Below are 27,901 nucleotides of genomic sequence, written 5' to 3'. Positions count from 1 at the left end.
CTTTCCAACCTTAGTGATTCTGTAATTCTATAAATGAAGTACAGTGTTTTCCTGAAGTCAATGTTGATACATAAGAAGTCAATATAGTGCAGAGTGAAATGCCCAGCAGTGGATGAGGACTCTGGGTACCTGGCAGTAGTATTCAATTTGGTCAATATCACTGCCTTTCATAAAAGTGCATGTAGGCACAGGAGGCAGCACTTGGTATGCTTTTATATGCAGGTGCTGTAGCTCAGCCATAATTGTACAGATACTTTCACTTTAAGTTCAATGGAAAAACAGAACAACATGAGTCAGGCTAACAAGTGTCTATAATATTTTTTTCTCCTGTGCTGCTTCTTGGCAATATGTCCTTTTGGTTTACAACTTGTAAAGCTTCTAATAGAGGTACATAGCCCAAGTTAATTTTCTTTAAGGATACTGACAATAGACTTTCTGGTTTTGCAGGTCTTTCACATGTCCCTTAAATAACTCACAAGAAACCCGGTGTTCTATAGGTGATATGTGAAGAACTAGTGATCTCCTTTGGTAACCCAGTGCTCCCACAAAGATCTTGTATATTGAGTTTAATGGCAACTCTCATTACACACAGAATTCTAAAAAGCATAAAATAACAGGTTCTTTCATAATGATTCTTCCCTAGAACTGAAGCCAGTTTAGCCTCACGCAGAGAGCAGAAAAGAGAGCAGTATCGCCAAGTGAAAGCACACGTTCAGAAAGAGGATGGTAGAGTGCAAGCATTTGGCTGGAGTCTACCTCAGAAGTACAAACAGGTACTATGCTTATGTTTTCAAATGTAGCGTTAATGACTTCATGCTTTGTGAAATTTGAACGAGGTATAACTTCACAACTTGTGTTTGTGTGATTCCAGCATTTTTTGTTGAACTTCTGCAGTTAAGAATCTTTATAAGGAAAACACAATGCAAAACTCTTAATTGTGTTTAACTAAGTCTGATCAACTGATTCCAAAGACTGTAAACCTCTTAAAGGGGAATGCTTTTCTGGTTCTGGTTTGGTTTTTTTTTTTTGTTGTTTGTTTTTTTTTTTTTTTGCCTAGGTGGCAAATGGTGCCCAGGGTGACAATAAGATGAAGAACTTGCCTGTACCTGTTTACCTGAGACCTTTAGATGAGAAGGATACCTCTATGAAGGTAGGATATTTAGAGTGATGATATAGAGACTTGGACAACCTTGGACACTTGGAATATTTTTTAATTTTGGACTTAACTTTACTTCAAAAAGAAAATAATTGTTTCTTTTTTAAAGCATAGGTGAATCAAAATTTAAGCTTCAGTGGAAATGTACATTATTTTAATCTTAATGAATTCCTTGAAATTGACTGCAGATATATAATAATTTTGATATTACTTAGCATATTTAACAATGACTATGTCCCTTTTTTTTTTTTTGTTTTAACATTTAAGTGAAGTATTTATTTTTTTCTTTCAAGCTGTGGTGTGCTGTAGGGGTAAACCTGTCAGGAGGGAAAACACGAGATGGCGGGTCTGTGGTTGGTGCTAGTGTATTCTACAATGATGTGACTGGTATGGATGCAGATGGCAACAAGCAGCAAACAGGATCTCAAAGTAGCTTAGATAGACTAGACCAAGAGCTCAAGGTAAGGTCACTGTAAGGCACGTTGAATAGTTTATGTAGTAAAAACATCTTTACCGTATATCTGTAGATTAATAAAATACTGTGTAATCAGGTTTATTGTTAGCAAATAGATTTCTCTTGGATAGTCATCAACCCAAGATATTTGGGTTATCAAATCCAACTACAGAAATACTGTGATTCTTTCCTGTGTGCCAGCTTGTTGGCAAATCTGAGGAGCAAATTAATTTTACATTAAAGTGATACACTTCTTATACCAGTGCTGCCTGCTTTAAAAAATATTTTTGACAGAGTTGTTCTTATTCTGAATGCCAGAGTTTTGTTTTTTTTTTTAAATTAGGGGTTTTTAGGTGTTTGTGCCGTTGTTTAAACGTATTATTCTTCATGTTTTCATGAAGAAGCAATGAATGGAATTCATATTAAAGGCATCAAACAAAGGCATAATTTTTAAGTGCTTTGGTACATCATATTAATTTATGGCGATCCTGAGTGTGGTAGCTGGCAGGTAAATAGTGTTCTTATGTAACTTTATACTTGTCTAACTGTATAATTATGCAGTATAATTATTTTCTATATTTTTCTACCCAAGTATGAAATATGAAGGGTTTTTATATTCCAAATACGTACAGAACAAGTAACGACATGTAATTTTACAATGGCATTAAAGATATTTAACGTACCACATATTTATGTATACTTCTGTAGCTGATAACATAACATATGTGATCAAAGGTTCTATTCTTGTCCCCCTTCCTGTTGCTGTTCACTTCTGTTCTGCTTTTATTCTCCTTCAGGACCAGCAGAAGGAGCTGAAACATCAGGAAGAATTATCCAGTCTAGTTTGGATCTGTACTAGCACACATTCTGCTACAAAAGTTATCATTATTGATGCTAATCAGCCAGGAAATATTCTGGACAGTTTCATTGTTTGCAATTCTCATGTGCTTTGTATTGCTAGTGTACCAGGTAAAGACTTGTGATGTTTTAGCTCCTCCTTTTTTAACTGTATCTTACTCAGATTTTTTTTTTTAATGCAATGAAAAACGAAAGATTTGTTTATTAGTGTAATAAAATGTTACTGTAGCACAGCAATAAAAAGTGTTTAGTTGCAGGAAAAATGTTGGACTTTTATTCTACTGTTCTACTCTGCAGTTGGCTCTTGACCTAAATGAACTCAGAGGTAGAGAGATATCAGCAACCAAGACTAAGTATTTTGTCTGCTGTATTATAATAGTGCCAATGTCTTATGGGACTTTATATAACAAAAGAAAAATATGTTGGCCTTTTAGACCTCTTCAGCCTCTTGAAGATAAAGTAGCAAGTCTTGGAGCTTCCTGTAGAGGGAATCCTTGTTACACTGAGAGTGTATGTGGAGAGCATGCTGAGGGCGGTTCAGTAGGAGGGTGTTAGGATTCTGGAGAAGAACTAATTGTGCTTTTGGATTTCTTGTCTCTTGCTTATACTTATAGAAGTCTTTAGCACTAGTTCCAGTGAAGTAGTTTTGTTTAATAAGCTCAGAAGAAACCTCTTTCCAGTCAAGCTTGAGGTTTTGCTCCATTGAAAATATGTATAACTTATAAAATCAAAACAGCATAAAATATAGTGAAATACGAAAAAAATTTCAAGAAACCAAGAATAATATTTTAGGTCTTAAAAGTATTTGAGAGGGTTGTATGAGAGAAAAACAGCTTTTCTTCTGGAACAAAGGATCTATTGCAGTTAAAATCTTCATAAAGATGTAGATGGGTATCCCTGCATATATGCACTGTTATGAAATCTAGTTTTAATGAAAAATGTATTTGAAATAGAAATAAACTATCTGGAGAACTCTGCAGATCGAAATACGGCGTATGACATTCAGATGTGCAGCATATGTTAGATGCTGCTTTTGCTTTTTGAGGTTTGTGATAGCATCTTTAATGTCTGCTGATTCTGTTAAAATAAGCTTGTAGATAGGTGTCTGCATCTCAGTTGCTGGAGAGTTCATTCAGTTTGAAGCTTAGTTTGTCACTAGGTGGAGAAGTGATTCACCTTTATCCCCACAAGAAACATGTGAGTTTAATCTCTTTCAGGAGCAAGGGAAACAGACTATCCTGCAGGAGAAGAAGGGTCTCAAGAAGCAGATGCCAGTCAAGTAGACAAGTCATCGCTGTGTGGAAGTATGACTAGCAACAGCTCTGCGGACACCGATAGCTTGCTAGGAGGAATAACAGTGGTTGGCTGTACTGCAGAGGGTATCGCAGGAGCACCTGTAGCTCATGATGCAAATGGGGGCTCACCAGTGGCAGATAAACAGTCAGGTACGAAAATCTTACAGGTATGCCGGGGGTGGCCAAACACCGAGAGATGTAACTGAGAATCGAATGGTGCAAGTATCTAATGTTGTAGCTTGTCTGCAAGCAGGGGTAACGTAAAACAAGTACTCTGAGAAACGGCCTGTAAGTCTGACGTACTTGTATTGTGTAATTGTAGCTGAAAACTTTGTGGAGGCAATATTAAATGGGTATAGAGAACTGCTTCTTTCAAATACTTTTGAGAGAGTTCTGTCTTGTGCATGGTCTAAAGAGAGCTTTTAAGTTATTCAATATTTGAAATGCACATCTTGCCGACAGATGACTAGAGAGAAAGTGGATATAGACCTTAAATCTTGTAAAGTCTTAATAGAGATTTAAGTGAAGCTGTTTACTCTATAGTCATTCTTAATATTTTCTATCATATGCCCTTCAGAGCTGCGTGGTGATGTGATTGTTAATGGATATGTGCTTGTTGGACTTGAACGTTATTTATTTTCTTATGGCATATAATACTGTTGCTATAGCTGTGTTTTTTAACTGATTGGATTTCACCGCTGTTCTAGTTAATCCCTTAAAGGCTACTCTGTGCCATCAGTTACTGGTTTGATACTTAAAGTGCATTTGACACTTGTTGGTACCCAACCAGTAGGTTGCGCTATGTTTTGTTGGGTTTTTTTATGAGATAGTCACAATCCAGATCATGTATCTGCTTGTTACAGATACTCACTTCAGTTTTAAGTATCAAGTTCTGTCTGTTTTAAACAATTGAGAATTCTCTTGCGATTGTTAAGTTTTTCAATTTTTTTTGTTCCATAGATATTGCAACTGAAAGTAATTCAGTAGATGAGAACATTCCAACAGCGGAGGAGGCAACAGAAGCAACAGAAGTCAATGCAGGGACAGGAGAAGACACAGCTGATATTGCACAAACTGGAGTCTACACAGAGCATGTCTTTACAGATCCTCTGGGAGTGCAGAATACAACAGAGGCATCTCCAGTGTACCAGCCTAGGTACATAGTCCTCATACATCTTAAAATGTATTTAAAAAGCAAAACATAGGTTATAATCTGAGTAATCTATGCCCATTATTAAATGTATTTTAACTGGTTTTTTTTTTCAGTACTGAGTCAGAGTTATATAAAGATGTTGCGGTCTTGCCGAATGAGCAAGATCTAGTGAGAGAAGAAGCACAAAAAATGAGTAGCCTTTTACCAACAATGTGGCTTGGAGCACAGAATGGATGGTAAGAAAATGCTAATCTTGTTAGATTTATTTGGAAAAAATAGTTTGAAGTTGCTGCTGGTACCTACAGGGTGATGACTGTCTTGAGTCAAGATAAAGTGCAAGAAGCCCTCAAGGGAGCCTAAACTTTGTATGCTTTGCTACATTTAGGCATTACAGAATTCAAAGTATTATGGGTGATTAGCAAACTCTTTTTGGGAGATAACACTTTTATCTGTGGAAAAGTTGGTTGTTTGATTGGTTGTTTTTTTGTGAAAGAAATTGTTATGGTCTGATAATGCTGTAACTTTCAATATTCTATTATACTAGAAAAGTATATTGCCCTTTTAATTGCAGATGCATCTGCAAAGGACTTGGCAATGTTTCAGGCATCTGAAAAACTGTTCTGCTGCTCATGTAGCTCATTCTTTCAGACTAGATGTAGTGTTCAGTGAAAGATGACAGCTTATTTTCCCTTTAATTGTGGATTTCAATTATAGGGGGGTTGCCTGTTTTTTCCTGTCTAGCAGACCTTTCTTAATGCTTTTAATCTCTCCTGATTTGTTTTTGCAGCCTGTATGTTCACTCGTCAGTGGCCCAGTGGAGGAAGTGTGTTCATGCCATTAAACTTAAAGACTCTATTCTCAGTATTGTGTAAGTCCTGAAAGAATGTCATGTAAATCATAATGAATTTCTATTAAAATACTTGCAAAGTAGTTTTATATTTCCTCCTCGGATATTGGGAATGTCAGTTGACATAAATGCATGCATATTCTTTGAGGGGGGGTGGAAATTGTTTATGAAGGAAGGAAAATAGGAAGAATCTTGATAGTATATCAATGGTATCTGTTGAAAATGCTGTAGCTCAAATGATAAGCTGTAGCTGTATACTTGGTAGTCTTGGTAGCTGTATACTCAAAACAGTTACAGGTTGTTACCCTTGACGTTTTCTTCAGGCATTGTAGCTAGATGTATTTTAAGCTTTCTAAACTGGATTTTGACTCCTTGTTACTGTCCCTTTGCTTGAGCTATATTGCAGAAATCAAAACACTAGGGTTAATGTGAATATAAAAAAATGCTGAAATATAAAATGTTTATACCTTACTTTAAACTTGCATTTTGAGAAATGCAGTCTAACAGTGTATATTCTTGTACCTCCTTTCTTTTCCCAGACATGTAAAAGGAATAGTATTAGTTGCACTAGCTGATGGAACACTAGCAATATTTCACCGAGGAGTTGGTAAGCATTCTATTAGATCTTGGAACCAGTGAAGTTGTAACTGTATTTAGGAAAGAAATGTGCCACTTAGTGTTTTGAAAATGTATTCCCCAATGGCCTTTTCACAGGTTGTCTTGAGAAACCTTTGTAGTATTTTAGTTGCAGTTTCAAGTACCATTTTTGTACTGTCCTGGTGCATTCCTGGAATTTTTTCTTACTTTGAGAAGAAGAATGAGATATGTCTGAGTTAAATAGTGAAAAGCCAGTTGATAGTCCGCTCTGATCATCATCTCTTGCTTTTTCATCATGCTCAATAGTCTTGTCTTCTGTTTTGTTAGTAGTGTTAATAATTGTCTGTGGCCAAGTCCTTCAATGAGAATTTTGTAAGCATCCCTTCAGAATTTCTGCCCAAACCACTCCTGGAGGGAGCTCCATTCTTCAGCCTCCAGAATAAGGACCTGGATGGGAAGGTCTTACTATGAGTAACTGGAACTTATCTGTTGGCTTCTTCCCACAGCTTCCCTATTCATTTGTTCTTTTCCTTGTGGAGTTTAAATCCCTGTGCTCTGCATTTAGAAGAATTAAAGAGGTTGCACAGCACTAATGCAAATATTGTGAAAGATGCATATGGGAAGAAGTTGTTATGGCTTTAGTGTTTGTTTTTAAACTCACTCTAGTGGCTTACAATCTCGTAAGGATCTCAAGTAAATGTTAGTGATGATCTGTGGTTTAGCTCAGCTTACAGAAGAATTTACTTGGTGTTGAATGACCAAATTTAGTATGCTTTCAGTAGATTTCAGGTGCCAGTCTTAAGATCTTGCAGCGTATTTGAAAAAATCTTGATGCACTGGCCAACATGCCTATATTCAGTCAAGCAGCAAGTGCTTGTTGTAATGTATACGGATGCCTATCCAAGTAAAGCATTTAGCACTAGGTAATTTGCTGGTTTTAAAAATATTTAGACATGTTTTGAACATGAGTCACTGTACAACCTTATTACGTAAAAACAAAGTACTACTTGGGATGTTGATAGTTCATAAAACTAGTTGCTGTTTTTTTAATGAGGAGCCTAGCCATAAATTTGTATTGCCTTATCCAGATTATTACAGTGCTTTTAAAAAATTAGACTGCTAAGATATTCACCTGTGCTTTTAAATGATTTTTAAACTCATAGGAACCTATATTTTGTTTTGTTTTTTCTTTTCCTCCTGTTTTAAAAGATGGTCAGTGGGATTTGACGAACTATCACCTCTTAGACCTGGGTCGGCCACATCATTCGATAAGGTGCATGACAGTGGTACATGACAAAGTCTGGTGTGGCTACAGGAACAAAATCTATGTTGTTCAACCAAAGGCCATGAAAATAGAGGCAAGTTAAAATGTTTTTTAAAATAATTAAATGTTATGTTTTAATGCCATCTCGTGCTACAGCTCGAACTCCAGAGTAACTCCAGAGAACAGTTATTTGTTCATCAGTACAGAAACAAGCAGGCAAACAAATTTGTCTTGGGAAATACTATTATATTTTAAGATGTTTTCATTGTTTTGGAAGACATTAAGCCATGATGAGACAGTTCTCATTTATTGAAAGCAGTTTGGGGGTGGTTTAGTTCTCCGCTTCCAGCTGGCCAAGAACAGGAAAGTGTCCTTGCACAGAGCTTGTAAGGCTCCCAGCTCATTCTCTACATGTATGCCTCACTGTTCTCCACCCGCTTGTAGCCTTCTCTGTAATCTGTCTTTGCATACTTTAGAGGTCTGTAAGCGTTGATCTTGAATGTACTCTCCCTCCAGTTACAGCATAGTTTCAGGTGTGTAAGCTGGTGTTTCCGCAGTGTTGTATGTGTACCTGACAACTCTCAAGCACAGGACGTGGCTAAGGTTTCTGACAGCCATTAGCAGTATTAATATTCAGCTTCTACTAATTGGCCTGAGACGTGGGCCAGACCTTTTGAGGCTGACTCCTCAGCTCTTCTGAAAATATCAAGCACCCAGTTAATAATCTCTTTTTGTGAAGACTGTATACATGGAAAAAGGTAAATGAAGGAAGTCGTACAACAGTGTAATTAATTTGTTTTGCTGGTGGATAGTCTGTGATTTGCACAGGTTTGTATGTTAGAGCAAGGCTTGACAGTACTAGGAGGAAAAACACTTTTTGGGCATATGTATCTTGTGCTGTGGCTGGAGGACCTCATGTCAAAAAAGCTCCATGTTAAAATGGAGACAGAAGCCAGAGTAGGCTGGAATGGGATATGTAAATGAAGACACAGCAGGGAACTATGGCTTTGAGATCGCACTCTAGGGAAGGGAGTCAGCATTTTTACCATTACTTTACCAGGATCGTATGGTATTTGTAACTGAAATAAAAACTGTATCTGCTAGTGATCTTGCAAACCGGAGGGCAGCAGATGACTTAAGAAAATTGCCAGTATTGACAATGTAAGAGTAAGAGGAGTCTGTCTTACCCTCCTTTGTTTCATCTTCTGATTTAAAACCCAATCTTTCGCAGAAATCATTTGATGCACACCCAAGAAGAGAAAGCCAAGTGAGACAGCTGGCATGGGTGGGTGATGGGGTATGGGTGTCTATTCGTTTGGACTCCACCCTGCGTCTCTATCATGCGCACACGTATCAGCACCTACAAGATGTGGACATTGAACCTTATGTAAGCAAAATGCTAGGTAAGTTGATAAGAAAAACTGTTGTATTCTTACACCTCTTGCTGCCTGGAGCTTTCTTTTCCTCTTACAGATCAGGCAATTCTCACTGCAAACTAGGGGGAAGGGTGGGTTGAAGGCTAGTCAAATCGTGTTAGTGAAAACTTGAATCTGGAAGTAGAAGCCTAAATCAGTCTGTAAAGCACGATGAGGATGATAGGTCTTCTGACACAGTCTGTTGATCCTACCTGATGTTTAAGGTGCCCCTAAAAACTCAGAACTAATGAGGGAAATGGTAACTGGGTTGGGCAGGAAGCAATGGAGACGCTAAAATCTTTTTCTTTTTTACTGTACTAATGCCTCTTTTTTTTAAATCTAAAAGTGGGAAGAATCCTATTACTTGCCTGGAAAAATTTCTTCTTTTTCACGAAAATAAAAATGAAAAATAGCAAATTTTAACTGTTATTGAAGCTAATAAACTTTCTGATTTTTTTTATTAATGTTTATGTAAGAGCAGTTTGACCACCTACATAACACAACAAATACACGTAATTGGGCCACGAGAAATCCTTCACAAGTAACTACTGTGCCATTGTGCTTAGCTGGTCAGACTTCTGCTCCCCTCGTAATGCTAATGGACGAGAAATTAATTTTAAGAGATGAGAAACCATTATCTTACATCTGTAAACTCACTTTTTTTAAAAAAAAAAAAAAAAAAGCTGCCCTGGTGCTCTAAGCCCCAAAAGATTTTATTGTGCAGCATTCTGGAGCTGTCATACCTTTTGTGCTTTTCTCACAGTTCTTGTTAGTCTCTTTCTGTATAAGTTCACAACTTAATTAACAGGGTGTTTTAGCCTTTTAGGTTATCTTTACAACTTAAATGTACTCCTCTGCCTTGTTTCTGTTTGAAGTGGGAGGGAATTACTTGTTCGCGTGATCTGGGAATTGGAGTTAAGATTCTCTGTTATGGAACTAAAATTATTCTTGCTCATAATTTTTGATGAAAAGCATCTTTTGTTTTTAGGTACTGGTAAACTGGGATTCTCATTTGTGAGAATCACAGCTCTTATGGTGTCTTGTAATCGTTTATGGGTAGGAACAGGAAATGGTGTCATCATCTCCATTCCATTAACAGAAAGTAAGTAAAATATAAATGAATAGCACTGTGCAATATGCTGTAGACACAAAAAGAGAATATTAAACGCCATTCAGATGCTTGCTAATGGGTAGAAAGCTTTATTGCCAGGTCTGAATCTTTCAGGTTTGTAACAGATTGGGCCTGTGTTATGTTTAGCATCTACTCTGCGTACTCTGTGTACATCGATACAATTACTCTAAGCAAAAAAGCCCATGGCCAAAATCTCCTGTACTTCAATTTGAGCAGAGTTGCTATGACTTGAATGGAAGAGACGCACTGAAGCCTTAGAGGTGGTTATGAGCATTAGCAGCATTAATAGAAGCTTATTGCTTGTAAGAGATGGCTTTAGTTTTCTAATCAATGTTGGGTTTGGTTGCCATATGATCACCAAAGTAGATTTTTGCTTGAGCAAGTTCGTATTGTTGCTGATACAATTTGATTGGCTTTAGTTCTTGAGAGTTTGTCACAAAGCTGCTGGAAGGGACACAGCAGTAGAACCAGCCGCTTTAAAGGACGTGTTCAAAGTTACAGGAGTTTGTAAACACATTCTACAAATACAGCACTAACTTCTAGGTAAAATTCCAATAATGCAAATCCAGGTATCTTCTTAATAACAGACCTCAAACTCTTGTCATAAGTTGAACCTATTCAGGGGTGGGAGGGGAAGCATTCAGACATGGACAGTTGAACCTTGGGAGGAGGGAATGATCCATCTCAAGGGCAAAACAAAAATAGGTAAAGCTTGGGAAGAGTCTGTGTGTAAATTGATTGCATTTAAAGCAACAACAACAACACAGAAACCCCCACCCAACACTTGTACTTGAGACTAATCTTAAAACGCATGGACAGAAGGTTCAGAAAATAAAACACAGCACTTTGATAATCCTAATTGTACTGTTCTTATATAGAAAGTAGTACAGTCTGAGAGGAAATTTAGGGTAACTTAATAGTAAAAACTCTTCATGTTGTTTCTGCTTTGTTGAACAGCACATACCTGCATTGTTTCTCATACTGTTCCATTACATTGTGCATCCATTCAGTAAATGTCTCTTTTTGCATTGCATGAGTGTACTAAGGAAGGACAGACTTCCTATCATAAATCTGAAATAGCTTAAATCGTGCCTTCAAAAATTATAGCTCTTAATTTGCATCAAGCTTAATGTAATGTTTCCAGCGGAGTTTTTAAAACAGCAGTGGACATGAAAAAGTCCCTATCAAAGCTAGTCAGTTTAATTTCAGTTTTGTTAGTTGTTCGCGAATCGGAACAACCGCTTGTGGGTAGCCTGGTAGTGGGTTTGAGAATCCTTGTTACAAATATTCATGGTTTTCAAAGACAGTCACATCCCTGCGTAAGCAATTGCATATCTTGGTTCCCTGGGTCTCAATAGCAGGGCACCTTCTAGATCTGCAGATGATGTTTCAAAAGGGCACTTGAAAACTTGAGTTGTTATGTATTGGTAGCCTCCTGCCAAGGAAAGCGAGAAAGGGGAAACGTTGCTAATCAATAATAAATTTTATAGTGATAAAGCACGTGAAAGTGGCAGTGCTTTCAATGTCCATTTTGTACTGAAACTGTTATAACAAGATGCTGTTCTTTGACTTTTTATTGAATCTTCTATAATTAGATATTTGCTGTTTTTAGGAGCTAAAATTTTAAGCTCTACCTTATCAAAAACCAAAATGCAAGAGTGGTGGGTTCTCATTAATCCTTCTCCTCTACTGTCATACCTATCCATTTCCCCTTTCCTCCTTTCTCACTTTAGCTGTAATCCTCCACCAGGGACGTTTACTGGGGCTGAGGGGTAAGTGCAGATCCTGAACAAAAAAAATCTATTTTCAGGCTTCTAATAGCCACTTTGAGGCTGTTTCCCACTCCTTATAGATTTACCCTTTGTATGTTCCTAAATGTTTTTCCACTTGCAGTTACTGCATTGCAGCAGTTTTTTATGTTTGCTAAATGGCCACCAATCTGCTCAGCAGTTTAGTATATCATCCTGTGTTGCAGCTGAACTGTCATACAGACTTTGTTTTTCTTCCAGCCAATGTGATACCATATCTTATAACTTTGTCATTAATCCACATCATTTACTGTCTTGTTACAAATCACTGTTTCTTTCACTACTTTGATAGTCTTTGGAATGGAGATGGCTTGTATGTCTAGCATGAGTACTTCTCTGTTTTAATGGATTTTAAAACATCTCAGTAAAAACTAGATGTAGAATTATAATAGGGTAGCTCCTTAATGCCCACAGGTGGCTATTTTTAGAGAATTTTTGCTGGCAAGGGGATACCCTATGATTAGTTGGAATGGAACTGTCTTTCCTTATATGTTTAAGTACATTGAATTTGCTCATACCGAAACATATTCGAGGTACTTATTTTCTATGAAAGATACAGTCCTTTGATAAATTATTTTTTTCCAAAAGTAGGATATTAAAATCTGGTGTTTATGCTAGACTAATAAGAATCCTGCTCCATTTTCTGATGTACTTAAAATAACGAAGCATGCAATCTTTTTTCTTTCCAGCTCTGTCTTGAATTGGCATTGCTGCCCTCCTGTTTCATTTTTATCTAAGTTGGCTTTAGCTTTTAGATGGTACCATAAGGTTTCTTAACAAATAACCATTTCTGTAATTTGTATTTTCAAGTAGAAAACACCTCTTTTCTTTTACAGCTAATAAAGCAGCAGCAGGCTCCGGAAACCGTCCAGGGAGTGTAATACGTGTATATGGTGATGAAAACAGCGACAAAGTGACTCCGGGAACATTCATACCGTATTGTTCAATGGCACACGCGCAGCTGTGCTTCCATGGGCACCGTGATGCTGTTAAATTCTTTGTCGCAGTGCCTGGTAAGGTTTTGTGAGGGGAAATGAAGTTTCTTTTTCATTAAGTTAAGTTCTGCTTAGTTAAACATAGTGTTTAGGCAAAGATAGCAAGTGTATGAAATCGTACATTCAGAAGGAATTTATTATATTTCATTCACAAGACTTGTCTGATTCCTAAGTGCGATATTGTTTAATGGGAGGAAAAAGGTTTGGTCACAAAGAAAGAAGTGCTTCGCTTCCATCTGGGAAGAAGGAACTGTGGTGAGTCAGTACCTGCCTATTAAGAAGGCAGTCAACTGCTAATTGATGGAAGGTCCAATTTAAGAGTCTGATATCCTGCAGGAAGGATGAGCTACTAAGGGAGACGCCCCCAAAGGAAGGAATCTCAGTTGAAAAAACTAGAAATTTCCTAGGAGCTGCGGTGCTAGTTGAATACCCTCCAAGTGCTTGCATGCGCCTTGTGTGCTGGAAGTAAACGACAGAAGTTTACTTAATGGTCTGACATGCGCTGAATCGTTTCAGTTGTGTGTCTGAAAGTCTTTAAGTCTGTTTCAGTGACGTTGTCTAGATGTGCATGCCTGTGCTGGGAAATCTATCAGGAGGCATTTAATTCTCTGAGTTCCATTGAACTGACCTGAACGGATTCTTTATCTCTCTAAAGAGGTGAAATTGGAGCAAAGCTAGCTTTCTGTCCCTCGCTGAAGAGATGCTAGAATCCAAAGTTAAGTGTATTATCAGGCATTAAGTATGTCATCCAGTGACCAAATAGAGGTGGTGTTGTTCGGTGAGATGTGGCATAAAAATGTATTCTGTTTTTAATCTAGGTCAGGTTGTTTGCCCACAGAGTAGTGGTGGAACAGAGCTAACAGCTGATAAACCAGCCCAAGAGTCCTCGAACCAGAGTCCCTTAAAATCAATGTTGGTGATAAGTGGTGGTGAAGGATATATTGACTTCAGAATGGGTAAGAAAACTGAGCTTAAAATCATTTGTAACCCCTTCCATACTGAAAGGTCATTGACCGTATAATAACGTCTGTTGTGACTGCAGACTGCATTTGTGTGATCAGTCAGTATATAGTTTTTACTAAGCAAGTGCGAGGATAGAAGTGTCTTTATTCTGTCCCAGACACACAGACCTTCAGCTTCCCCTTCTCCCAATCAAACCATGATCTCTGAGACTACTCTGTAAAAATGTTTATTTAAAACGCTGCTTTGGAGTCATCTACCACCTTACCTTTGCTGATGCTTTCAGTCTTACTTTGATAGGTTAGTCTTCTGTCTCAAACTGCTGGAAAACATGTCCTTAGTTACTTAAATATGCAGACTGACTAAAAAAAAAAGTCATGTATTATGTGAAGAACACTCAAACTAAAATTTACTCATTTTTGAGTGAAAAGGGAAAAAGTAGTTCACTGTTATCTTTGCATGCCGTTCTTATTTTGATCACTGCTTTTCTTGAATAGCATTTTTGCATGACCTAGCCCATAGAAGATTTCTTGTGTAAACTTTTTTTTTTTAATTGAAGCTTTTGGGGAAATATAACAAAATGAGAGTGGTTGTGGTCCTATGCTTACAATCTGTAGCTGGAGACCTTCACAAAAAGTGCATAAAAAGGAGTTAAACTCCTAGACCGGGTTTTGACCTTTTGCTGAAATCTGTCTACAGGTTTTTTTCAAAAATAAAAAAATCAAACAACAAAAAAACCCCACAAAAACCACTACAAAGGAAAACCTGTGAAGGCCAGCTCAAATTCTGTCATCCCACTAGTCACTGAAAAACAAGTTCCTGCTGGTAACCCCAGTGGAGTTACGCAGGAGGCAGGACTTGAGGCAATTCTGTGCCACACGGAAGTGAGTATTAAGAACTCTGCGCTTGTTCCAAGCAAGCTGGTATAGCCACATACCAGATGTGCATTTTGCTGTCCTTGTGGCATGATGCAAAGCCATGAACTTCAGCGTCAGTACTGTAGCTGCACTAGCTCAGCTATTACCACATTAGTGCAGCAAACTGGCTCAAGAGCGAGTTCAGGCTATTCTATGTTTGGGTTCCTCAGACCTCCAGAGTAGTCTAACCAGAAAACCAGCCAAACTGTGACTTCAAACCTTGCTGAAGTTGTAGGTCAGTTCCTATTTCATCTGATTAAACTGACATTCTGTACCACAAGACTGCCTCTGTATTGATCTTCATTACTGTCTACGTGCAATTTTGTTTAGTGGTTCTGTCACCTTTGATCCAAGTCAGCTCATGTCACCGAGTTTAGATGCAGTTACAAAACTGCTCTTCTTTTTTGAAGAGCAGTAATGGAGAGTAGGCTTAAGGCGGTCTTGTGCCAGTGTGTGCAGAGCTGTGACAAGCTAGGATAACTAGAACAAGATGAAAGAAGGAGAAAGGTTCATCACAGACGTGAATGTTGCATTGGCTCACTTGTGCTCAATCACTGCTCTTGTTTCCAGAGCACTTGATATGGTTTATGTGTTCATGCTAGCGCGCTTTCTCATAGCATAACCACAGAATCATAGAATCTTTGGGCTGGAAGGAACCTTTAAAGGGCATTTAGTCCAACCCCCCTGCCATGAGCAGGGACATCTTCAACAAGACCAGGTTGCTCAGAGCCCCGTCCAGCCTGACATGGAATATTTCCAGGGGTGGGGCATCGACCACCTCTCTGGGCAACCTGGGCCAGGGTGTCACCACCCTCATTGTGAAAAACTTCTTCCTTATATCTAGTCTAAATGTACCCTCTTTTAGTTTAAAACCATCACCCCTTGTCCTATCGCTACAGGCCCTGCTAAACAGCCTGTCCCCATCTTAGTTATAGGCCCCCTTCAAGCCCTGGCAGCTGCAGGAAGGTCTCCCCGGAGCCTTCCCTCTCCAGACTGAACACCCCAGCTCTCCCAGCCTGTCCTCAGAGCAGAGCTGTGCCACCCCTCTGATTATTTCTATGGCCTCCTTTGGACCCTCTCCAACAGGTCCATGTCTCTCTGGTGCTGGGGGCTGCAGAGCTGGACGCAGCACTGCAGGGGGGTCTCCCCAGAGCGGGGCAGAGGGGCAGAATCCCCTCCCTCGCCCTGCTGGCCGCTGCTTGTGATGCAGCCCGGCACACGGTTGGCTTTCTGGGCTGCGAGCGCATATTGCCGGCTCACGTCCAGCTTTTCATCCACCGGTACCCCCAAGTCCTTCTCGGCAGGGCTGCTCTCCACCCCTTCACCCCCAGCCTGCATGGGTACCAGGGGAGCACTCCATCTCCCTTTCTGGAGATAACCATCTCCACTTCTGCCTGGGAGCTACTTCACGTTTGCAAATTAGGTGGTTGTTTCTCTACCTCAAAGAGTTGTAAGTAATGAAATGTGTAGAAGATGGATACTTAAACTAGTTGGGGGGGGGCTAGAACTGAAGAGTATGACCATCAGAATACTAGGCTCTGAAATAATCATGCAACAGACTTTGGTTGCAATGTATATATTCATAATCTTGAATATGCTTTTATATGAGCATATGGCAACTACTGTCTCTTACAGCGTTTTTCTTGTAAACCTAGATATCACTTGTCTTCCTGCATTTGGTGTAAATACTGTTTTTTTTTTATTGTCTGCCTGAATCAAAGTTGTTGTTTTTCAGGTGATGAAGGTGGAGAATCTGAACTTCTTGGAGAAGCTCTACAACTTGAACCTTCTGTAGCCAAAGCTGAGAGGAGTCACTTGATAGTGTGGCAAGTAATGTGTGGCAGTGAGTGAGCCTGTAGGATGCAGCTGGAGACCTTAAAAAAGAAGAAAAAAAAAAAAAGAAAAAAAAAAAGAAAAAAAGCGCTTCTGCATGTTTTTTTATTTTGTGAAACCTGTTTCACTACATGATGTTGAAGCATTTCTTTGCTGTTTAACTTTATATTGCAAATCTGTCATACCTTTAACTATACAGGAATTAGCTTGTGCTGTTTTACTGCACCCGTGTTACATGGAACAGTATAATGAAATCAGATCTTTCTCAAAACTGGTGTGCACACCATAGTAAGCAACTGAGACATTAGTTTTACTGTACCACAGCAATCTAATGTAGTTCACTTCTTTGGTAGTCTCACTTGAGTTCGGCTTTATTACAACTGAGCTTCATTTCACTGTATAATGCATTGAGTAAAACAGCGAAGTTAGTCCCAAAGTATTAAAAAAATTAAAAAATTATAAAATGGATTATTAAGACTCGTCCAAATACTCAGCGAGGGCTAAAGGAAACTGTAAATTTCAGCTTTTGTTTTCAAACCTGGAAAATCTTGCTTACATAGTGTATACGGTTTAACTTATGTTCATCAGAATTTCGGGGTGGGGGGAGGGGATTGTACAGGAATTAAGATGACAATATTTAAATAAAATTACATGATTTCACTGTCAAACCTCAAAGTTTGAGAACTGCTGCCCTCAATAATGAGCAATTTTCAGCATAGTGTTTTCCCATTTCCCTGACAAGGAACAACTCGGTTTCCAAAGGGTATTCTTAGGATGATTTGAATTTGAAAATAACTGTAAAATTCTTGAACAGGGGACATGTTTTGTTCTTTTCTTGTCTTAATTCCTTATGTCCTAAGCACTAGAATGACCTTCTCTGCCTAGCTGGTCAAACTCATGAGGCACTACATGTGTGAAGGTTAAAGACCTCAATTAGAGCATGAGAAAAGACGAGAGTGTACAGGAAAAATGCATTCTGCCCAAGTGAGATTGTAAAGGAACTTTAGTGCCAGATAATTAGGTACAAAATGTAAATTTTTTTTGTAGTTGTATACCCCAAGTTAGTAAAAAAAAAAAAAGTTTAGCAACAACATTAGCAGGTAACACTAAGATTGAGTAAATGATGAAAGTCTGGAGACTCTAATATGAGGCTGACATTCTGTCTACTCACCATCTATTTTTTTAACCATAAGTGTGAGTTGAAGATTGTCTTCCTTTTACGTTGAATTTCCTACATCAGTATCAGACCTAAGTTAAACACGTTGTCATTTCTGTACTTCAGAATATTTTAAAACCCAGATTTGCTCTTTCATTTAGTCTCTGGAAAGTACCAAGTTTTGAAGGGTTTTAATAAACATCCAGCATTTACCCCCAAAAGGCTGGGACTGTTCTGTTCAGATTGGCAGAGAAATTTAATAACTTGATTATGTGAGGGAACTGAACAGTTTCAGAAGAGTAAATATAGAAACACTTTTTTAAAACTGCCTAAACATTTTTATGCAATAGGAGCAGTTCTGGTCTATCAGGCAAACATGTGTTTATATATTTTCTTAATTTTTTAAATGAACACATTTAGCTGAGGTCTATTGTGTAAATATATATTTAGGCAGCTTTTTCAAATGCATATCATAGCTGATAAACCAGAAAAACTCCATTCAGGTCTATTGGTTAGATTTATATGTATAAATACTTTTTAAGCGACATATTTTGTACACAGCTGTTCCTCTCGTAAATATGTATTTAGGACATGAACTATGTAGTAAAAATCGTTATTAAAGATGTCTAATATCTTGGTAGTATTTTTCTCTTCAGAATGCCAAAAGTGATGAGAGCATGTTGTTCATAATCTGCTTTCCAAATTCATCTTTAACGTCACTCCTAAAGTACTTTGGCTTAAATACAAAGTCTGGAAGCTTTTTAAAAATTATACAGAAAGTAAAATGACTAAACACTCTTAGAAAGACCTGTTTAAAACTTATAGACATGTATGCTGAACCTGAAGCACATCTGAATTAACTTATGAATTGGATGTCTAAGAAAAATGCTGTCTAAACTTTTACTGTTGTGCAGAATCGTCACTGTGAGTGGTGCAGTTTCACCGCTTCTCCTGCCATTTTCTTAAATTTACTTGTTTTTTCTCTTTGGAAAACACAGTCTCCAAAGCTTTTACTCACTGCTTGATTGTCACATTCTCATGTTCTCAGAAAAAAAAGCGCACAATTCTGTTCCTTGGTTCTTGTATAGCATTTTATTCGTAATTAGTGATGGGCTGTTTGCTCCGAACGGCTTTACTGCTATCACATAGAGCAGTTCAATCTGGCAAGGGCGTACCTGGTCTTCGCCAAATGTATCTGGTCCACCGTGCCATTTTAGTCACCTCAGTGGGCCAACTCCTGCAAATTTTCTCAGAGAATGATTGTTTGTGTCCGAAAGTGGAAAGGTTTTAAAGAAAACAGTAGGCTAACTGTGTACCACTGTGGGTGTAGATAAAAGGCATGTGCACTTCTCTGTATTTCTCTTTTTAAAACTTTATCCCCTGTCCTAAGGTACAGTAGATTAAATGGGTCCCTATTGTCACCGCAGTGCACTGGGATTTTTAAACTCTACTTAAGGTCGCTTTGAACGGTGAATAAAGCACGTAAAACCCCAGGCATTGCGATGGCAGTACGCTCCTACAAATCCGTCTCAAGAATGTGTTTATGCATACACTCGTGATTAAAGCATCATATAAATAGGAGTAAATCTCTTGATAGCTACAGCTTGTTAATAGTTTGGAAACATTTCGAGCACAAAATATGCAGCACATTACTTGCCTGGGTAAGAGTGTTTGCATGGTGAAGGTGAAATGCGTCGTATAAGCTGCTGCAGTGTCCATTTCTTGTAAAGGTCTTCCTGCGTTGGATCGGATAGAGCTGGCAGAGCGTAGACACTTTATCATAGGCTGCCTTAGTAACAAACAAATGTTAAATCTGTTTTATTATACTAACTGTTCTAAAGAACGTGTGTCTTTTAAAATGCTGTGTAACTGAATATTTATTTCCATGTGAGTATTATAAAAGTTACCAAAGGATTAAACCTGACTTAGCACTCTTGTAAGTGACCCTGTTGAGACAGGGTCTTGTGAAGGCCCTGCTCTAAAACAAGACACGGTAAACTCAAATACAGTTCTTTAGGGAAATCAAATGTTTTTTTCTAACAGGGTTATGCCATATTGTAACAACCTATGTTGCACCTCAAAGCATTTTTCTATACACTAAATGTCTCTCTCGCCCTCTAACAAGATTAAGTTTCCTTTATTAATTTTGTTGATACACATTTCTCAATCTTTTAAACATATATTTTAAACATTTTATGGTCTGTAATTTTTGAAAGTTTTGTCTGTTGGACACTTTACGCTGAATTTTACTTGCCTCTGTAATCCAGTATGGATACTACAGCGTTAAACTTGCTGTCTGTTAAAACTTGAGGCTTCTTTTCTGTGAGCGGAAAAGCTCATATAGCAGTGTAGTTATTTCAGTATTTATTTCTATTATTGAATCCATGGGGTTCAGAATGTAACTTTGTACATGAAATATATATAAATATGTATATGAAACATGCATCGGATTGGTGTGTTCTTTGTAGTCTCCTGTTAAGTTCAAAAGTGTTTGATGCTATCGGAAGGCATAATAATTGGGTATTTTATACTAGGAGCCAAATATTGCTACCATAACTACAGGTAGTAATATATTTGAGTCACCCACAACTAGTGTAATCCTGCGCTCTCATAAACTCTGAAGAAAAGCTTTGCTCACGGACTGGCTCCCGAATGATGCCATGCTGTCTTCGCCTCTTAGGTGGCCCACAGACCCGCTGACCCGTAGGGTAAGAATCTAGAGGAGATCCGATTAACTGCAGCCCAGATGAAATAGGTGCTGGCGCTGGAATTTATTTTTCAAGTTCGCTTACCACCTTACCAAAGATTCATCTACGCTGAAGTGCACGTTGGTCGCTTACCACACGGCAAAGGAAATGGTGTATTTATAAGGCAGAAGAATGAGGACTCGGTGACAAGAGATTCCCCTTCCGACTGCAGGAACAGAACACTTGACTGGAGCCAGGTTTTAATGTTTTTCCTGGCTCATTTGCCACTTTCTAACCATGTTCGTCCCAGCAACTTATCTCGATTAGTATCTAACAAGTGGCCATGCCACTGGAGGTACTTGGCTAACCCTTGTTGTAATGGAGTGGGGCGGCCCCCTCCCCGCGCAATGGAGGCTGTCCCCGAGCGCCATGGCCGCGATGGCCTCCGGTCCCGTGCCTGTGCGAATGTGCGAGCCGGTGTTACTCCTGCTTCTCTCGGCAGTAGTGAAGGACCTACGTGAAGTTGTTGCTTTTGAATACCTCTAGGATGCAAATACTTCATCTTTGCATGTGCAAACTTGGGCATCCGTGGTTCAGAAAACACAAAGTGTCCTGTTACCAGTATTGTACCAACTTGAAAATTTATCATTTTGGTGCTTAAAAAAAATAATAAAACTTTATGCTCATTTACTGCAATTTTCTCACAAGATGTCTGCCTCTCCAGAACAGATGTACTGTTCTGAATAAACAGTGTTTATTCTCGGGATGTGTCCATGTCACATCATTGCACTGTGTGAAGACTGTGTGCGTATGTATTAAATAGGAAAAAGCATCATAAATCTTTACTCTGGGAATGTTGAAGCTCTTCTGGCAGCACCTCAGGCCCATGGGTAAGTAAGTAATTTAATTTTTCAGATCCCGTATTGAGAGAGGCGTTAACAGAATAGCGAACTAGGTTAAGGAGTTGCAAATTATATTTCGAGACTGATGTTTTAAGCCATTGTAAATACTCGGGCCCTTCAGCAATGCATGTGGTGATAGTAGGAAAAGCCCTCACAGTTTTCTGTAGTAGACTGAAAATGTTATCTCGGTTGTATTGGTCTCCTCTAAAAAGGGGTGTTCAAATCAGAATGCATAAAATGTTAATAATCACACAGGAAGTGAAAATGGTTCCATGTGAATGCTCTTTATTGGAAAATACTTGGTTTGCTGGAAACTAAACCTCAAACTTATTGAGAGAGGTTGAGATAATTTCTCTTTTTCTACAGTGTAATAGCAAATGAAAATGAGGGATTCTTTTTGCCATCACCTCCTTTTTTCTCATCCTGTAATCTACTTAAAAGCCTTTTGAGCAATACAGTCTATAAATGCTATTTGGCATTGTGATGATCTCTGATGCACGTGTGCCTCAAGTCTACTGTAGAAGAAGCTTTGAGGAGGTCTTTTGGCCTTGGACCATACTCCACGGCGTGGTGTTTGGGACGTGTCGCAATTTTGCGTGGTTATAGTTAACTCCTTTAAAAAGCTATTTTGAGATGGCAGACCCAAGTATGAGAATTGTTTTGCTGCTTTTCGAAACACTCTGAAGCGATGGTGAGAAGGGGGCCGATGAGGAGCGACGCGGATTGTTGCCCGTTACCATCTGCTTGTGCTTCTAAGATGGATGGAAGCCCCGGGGGCCGGGCGCAGCCTGCGTTGTGTTTAAACACAAGATGGTGCTCTTACAATTCAAAGACAACGTGGAGACCTACAGGGAAAACTCGTGATGCTGGAGTATCCTCTTCTCCCTGCCTTTCTCTCATCCACGGTTCAGGTTTCCTCTAAGAGATCTTCAAGGTGAAGCTGTCGTGTCAGCGGTCAAAGAAAGGAAGGGAGAGTCTGAGCATTTGATCATCAAAGGGTTCAGGAGATGGCTCTCCCTTCCCTTCGCCTCTCTGCGGTTGGCAGAGGTTTGGGGAATTTGTCTGTCTCCGGTACGGCCCCAGCCAAGAGGTTGGGCTGGAGGTGGCTGCTCCAGACCTGGGACCTCTTCAGCCCGCAGCACCTGATGCCCAGGAAAGGAAAAGGTTTTCCTTCACCAGGAGCAGCTCACGCTGGGCAGTGGGAAGGGGCCAGGCAGCGTGAGGGTGCGCTCCGTGGCACTGCAGGAGCCAAGCGTCCCCCGCCTGCTGCTTCTCCAGCCTTCAGGAACGTCCCGCTCCGCTGTGCAGGTGGGCCGTGAACGACCCCCGTAATTCATACCCTCCCTGCAGAACAGCACCTTAAAAGCCAGCAGCGGGTCTGGCTGCACTGGTGAGGGGGCTGGTGCTGCTCACATCTCGCCACGGACCTTCCCCTTCCCTGCTCCGGCCCCGAGGGGAGGGAGGGGCAGGTCCCTTCTGCAGGGGAGGGGAGGGCGGCGGCCGCCCCCCCGCCCCGGGCAAAACCTCACGGTGCCCAGGGGCTCCTGCCTTGTAGGCTGGCTCAGGTCTGGAGCCTAAATGAGGGGAAAAAACAAAAATACCCACATGTGCAAGCTGATGGGTGTTGCACCGGGTCAGACCACGCGTCCTGGTGTCCTGTCTGACGGCGGCTGGAAGCAAATGTCTGGAGGAGAGCGCGAGAACGGGGCAGACCCGCAGGTCACCCTGCAGCCTGCTACGCTGTCAGGCCTGGACACTCAGCTTTTTCCTCGTGGAAACAGCTGGACTGATGGAAAATGGTGCAGCTGTCTGCATCCCAGCAGGGATAAAAAGCAGGAAATGGGAGAGCTCAGTGGTTTGCAAAGGCAACTGGAATACCTCTGGATACTTATCTGGATGTAGTAAATACTGAGAATAAGTTAAAGCTTCACACTTCTTCCACCACTTCTGTTTCTTCAGCCCCTGCCTGGGCGTCCCGGCAGATGCCGTCGCAGGGACGCGGGTACCATGCGTGGCTCCGTCCCTGCTTGCTCGGGGCATTTGGTTTCTGCTCCCCAGGGTGGCAGAGGGATGTCCGTGGGCATGAGAAGCACGTGGGTCAGGTGTGAAGAGCTTCAGTCTTTCAGGCCAGACCTGGTAGCGGTTTGGGGTAGGTCATTGCACTGGGAAATGGTGTTAAAGGCTGGTGGGGGAGGCTGAATCCAGGAGAGAAAAGGTGCTGAGGACTTTTTTGGCTGTTAATTGTGAGAGAACAGCAGGATGTGTGCGTGGGCAGGAAAAACTGAATTCTTGTCGAAATTGCCCAAAAGGTAATGAAAATCCCTGAGATAAGAGAGAGGTGAATTGTGCCGCATCCACAAAACCATTAGAGGCCGGTTGACTCACTTGCACATAAACACTGTGTGGGTGCTCGCTAGCAAAAAAAAGCTCCTCTGCCCTTTGCCGATGTGCCAGTGTCTCATTCCTCCAGGGAAGGAAGGACGGACGCCGCAGCTGGGAGCCCCGTGCCCAGCCGGACCTCGGAGGTGCGGGGGGAGCAGGATCAGCCCCCAGCAGTGGCGTTGCAAACTCAGAGCACCAGACACGAGGCACCCATCCTCGCCTGGCTGCTGGGGGCTGTGGTTTTCCATGTGTGGGAAGAGAAAATCAGAAAGGACATCTCAAGAGAGGGAGATGGCACCAGGAACATCCCTGGCAATGTCCGACTGGCAGTATCGTCACTATAAAACACCAGGACAGAGTAAAGACTTCATGCAAGGGGGGTAAGGAAGCAGTTTTTGATGCCTTTTGGGTGATGATGTGCTGTTGAACTGACCTGCCACCAGCTCAACACAGCAAGTCAGATGACCGCCTTTTGCAAGCGTTTTTAAGAGCCATTTCCCAGCCAAATCTCTGAACTTTTCAGGGTGCTCAGAAGGTCATTTCACCATAGCAACCTGCATCTGCAATAAATCCCAAAATGACAACTTCGGGCCAAACTGTGGTTGAACTGCTGCTGGGAGCTGTGAACGGAGAAGTGGGTGCGTGGCGCGTGCTCGGGTGCGAGGCGAGGTGGAGCTTGTACCACGATCCCTGCGGGGCCGGTCCTCCAGGGAAAAGTTGCGGCCCTTCAGACCCTTCCAGTCTGGGCTCTGCTGCAGTCCCAGTTCGCAAGAGGCTCAGGGCTGTCATGGTCAAAAGCCATTTATTTGGCATCGAGGAAGCAAAATGCCTGCAACTGGCCCACCCTCGTGCAAAGGAGTAGCTGAAACTGCTGCGGGCCTTATCGGAGAGGCTGGAGCCACCTGAGCCCCCCTCGTGCGATGGCAACGGAGAGCGTGGGAGAGGCGGTTCATCACCGTACCGGGTCCCCAGAGGAGATCGGGGCAGCCAGCCTTGCCCCGGACATGCCCGTGCTTGCCATTCAGCCTGGGAACCATGCAAAGGGGTCAGAACCAGTGCAAAAGGAAGCATGGAGGAAACTTTTTGGACAAATGAAGAGACTTCAACAAAGTTCTGCCTGAGCCAGCAGCAGTGTTTTGGGCTGACAGCAGCACTTGGGTGTTGAAAGTGTTCCTGTTGGGTGAGCTGGGTTTTGCAAGCACCATAAGGCATGATCTTAAACGAGACAAAGGGAGGAGAAGTAAATCGGAGTAGGTCCTAAGGAGTGTTTCATCTTGTGAAGAGGAAGGCCAGCAGCCCTGGCTGGGCTTGCCCTGCCGATGAAGTGACAATTTGTTTCCTCCCATGGTTAAAGCAGACTTTGCTGGGTTCCTTGCGCCCCGAGGAGCTGGGTTGCATGATCCCAAGCCGGACCACGCTTCTTGGTGCTTGCTCAGTGTTGCTTTAGGTTGGTATCTACGCACTGTGAAATACAGGTCTATACACAGGCTCTTCCCCAGAAGAGAAAACCAGAGCTGAAGAGCTAGTTGAAGTAGTCATGGTTCGCAAGAACTGCGGATGGGGCAGGCAGGTTCGGAGGTTTTTCAGCGCCGGTGGTCTTCCTGGTCCTCCATCTGCTCTGTACCCAAATACTGGCCTTCGGGCACAGTCTGCAGCACGCCAGGTGCTTTGGTGTTTGGACAAGAGACATGGGAGTTTTTGCAAATCTCCGCAGCTGCTGCAGTTTCCTCGCTTGTTTGTACAAATTCTATTTTTTACAGTGTATCTCACACCCCACGTGTGCTGAACTTGAGCAGCTCTGGTCAGTTCTCATCAAAAACTAAACAAATCACTGATGTTGGAAATCCTGCCTTCCCCTCCAGCCATGGATCACTCTGCGCAACGGCAGAGACTTTCGCAAGGGTACTGAAGTTATTCACCGAGCAATTCGGCTGAAGACGTCCTGGCCTGCAGCTGGTTCAGGCGTAGTTTGGGATTATTCAGCCTTGGGCTGCTTCGGCCCAGAGGTGGGAGCTGCTGCGCGGAGGCCGTCGGCTCCCGGCGTGGGTGCTGATGGTTGCCCGCACGCGTGCTGCCTGCAGCGTTTTGGCAGCTGTGGCCAAACCAGCCTGGAGGGTTAATAAAAAAGCCTTGGGACCTGCAGATTTGGCGCGTAGGGGAGCAGTCCTGAGAGCAGGGCACCGATTTGTACCGTGGCTGTGGTGCGACTAGCTACACGCCCCGGTTCACCGGTGCTGCTCAGGGCTCCCGGACGGGGCCAGGAAGGGATGGTGACAAATCTGGGCAAATTCATGGCAAATGGGGCAACACCCCGTGGGTCAAAGCTGCCAGCGCTGGCTATAACCAGGAGATGTTGCTCCTTAACAGAAGACCGTGTCAGTGCTGGACAAGGACTGAATCTGCAGGGAAACCTCCAAGGTGATGTTGGCATCACAGCAGCGTGTGACGGAGAGATGCTTTGGGGTTATCCCCGCAGCTCCCACATCGCAGCAGAGAAGCTGCAAAGCCCAGGGTTGCCTCCTCTCCGGGGCCAGCTCCTGCTGCAAGCGGAGAGGCACGTGCAACCCCCCTTGTTGAACCTACTCGTGCAAAGATTTTGACTCACCTTCACCTAAAAGGATGGGCAAGGGTGCTAAGAAAGGAATATTCTCACCATCCCTCCGGGCAAACACCTTGCGTCCGGGGCAAACACCAAGGGCCAAGACTGGAGTGGGTTTTTCCCCTCGGTGCAACCACGTTCCCCGTGAGAAGCTGAATGTCGGTGCTGCCCAGCTCTCCTGCACCTTGGAGCCGGTGTCCACCCACCCTCCAAGACCCCATCTCTGAACCCTCCGACTGCCCAACATCGCTGTTTCTGTAACAAATAAAGAAGAGCTACAAACTGAGCTTAGCAGGGCGCTGGGATAGGAGCCCCATCCAGGACCGGTAGTAAATAAAATAGCTCTAAGCACGACTTTCATGGGCCATAAATGCACATTTCCTGGCTTTTATAGCTTCTGGTTACAAATATAAAAAATACTGTGTGATTGGAATAAGCCAGCTGAGCGTCTCCTAACACCAACACTGTGCTGGGAAAAGCTCCTCATCCCGCTGGCGGGGGGGGCACTCTGCGGGAAGCCTGGGGATGCTCCCTGAGGAAAGCTGGACGCAAGCAAAAAATGAGGCACTGCCATGTATCTATGTGCTGTAACTGAGGGACTTGGCCAGCGCCACATCACCACATGGTGACACGATGTTACGCCCTCCCTTTAAATAGCGTCAGTATCTGGCATCTTTATCTCTGCGGGTTTTATGGCGGTGGAGGGTGTAAGAACCTATTGGCTTTTGATAGCTTGGGGTTATTTAGAGATTTTATTTGCCCGACAGCACTGTGCTTTCTGGGATGCTTTAGGAAGTGTAGTAATTAAATGTTTTTATCAAACGTACCCACTTGAGGAATGTTAAACATTTTCTGTTGGTGACAGCAATTCAGTCCTGGTCCGTTCGGGGCTGTGATAACCACCGGAGACGAGCAAAGCGCCGTGAGCTGAGCTGCTGGCCCGAAGATGGGCACCCAGACCGTGCCATGCATCGAGCCTCCCAGAGCAGGCTTCAAACTCAATGTACCTGCTAGATGAGCAGCTCTGAAACCACTGTCTGGGTATGTTTGGCTTCTGTGGGGTGCTTGGGGTGTCAGGGACACTCCTCCCAAAAATGACCCCGGGCTCAACAGCCTCAGCCCTGCGAACTTCCAAGCACACACGTAAAGTCGCAGCACATGACTTCAATGGGGCTATTCATGTCCCCAGGGGAAGCGTCCACTTCGCTTCTTGTGGGATTAGGAATGCTGCAAGCCTTAAATCGGGGGCATACGGGAGGAGAGAAATAAGATTTGCCCCCAAAATACCATGCGTTCCTTTACTACCACGGAGGAAGGACAAGGGCAGCAATGACAACTTCAGACTTGAGGGATTTTGGCAAACGGGGGAAGGCGTCGTCCTTCTTTCCTCCTCCTCAGTGAAATGACTTATTCACAAGCCAGCGCCTGCTCGCTTCCCAGGAGACGAACATTAGACCTGCTCTTTCTCGCCGCACACGAGCGCGCTGGGCT

The 27,901-nt window shown here is 42.0% G+C and overlaps 1 protein-coding gene across 1 annotated transcript; it reads left to right on the top strand.

Moving 5' to 3' along the window:
* Positions 1-643: 643 nt before the first annotated feature.
* Positions 644-17,192, top strand: SPAG9 (sperm associated antigen 9; the record flags this gene model as incomplete). The annotated part of the gene is made up of 16 exons (XM_010284039.1): positions 644-773; positions 1,058-1,150; positions 1,450-1,617; positions 2,408-2,579; positions 3,686-3,913; positions 4,724-4,919; positions 5,030-5,152; positions 5,704-5,784; positions 6,303-6,370; positions 7,570-7,718; positions 8,856-9,027; positions 10,028-10,141; positions 11,905-11,943; positions 12,816-12,992; positions 13,793-13,930; positions 16,587-17,192. Coding segments are annotated over 16 exons (2,164 nt in total), but the record flags the coding sequence as incomplete, so codon positions are not given.
* Positions 17,193-27,901: the final 10,709 nt, after the last annotated feature.

This window comes from Phaethon lepturus, unplaced genomic scaffold, assembly GCF_000687285.1.
Source record: "Phaethon lepturus isolate BGI_N335 unplaced genomic scaffold, ASM68728v1 scaffold10963, whole genome shotgun sequence".
Taxonomy (NCBI): Eukaryota; Metazoa; Chordata; class Aves; order Phaethontiformes; family Phaethontidae; genus Phaethon; species Phaethon lepturus.
The sequence above is the reverse complement of the archived record's forward strand: the minus strand, read 5'-3'. Positions and strand labels throughout refer to the sequence as shown.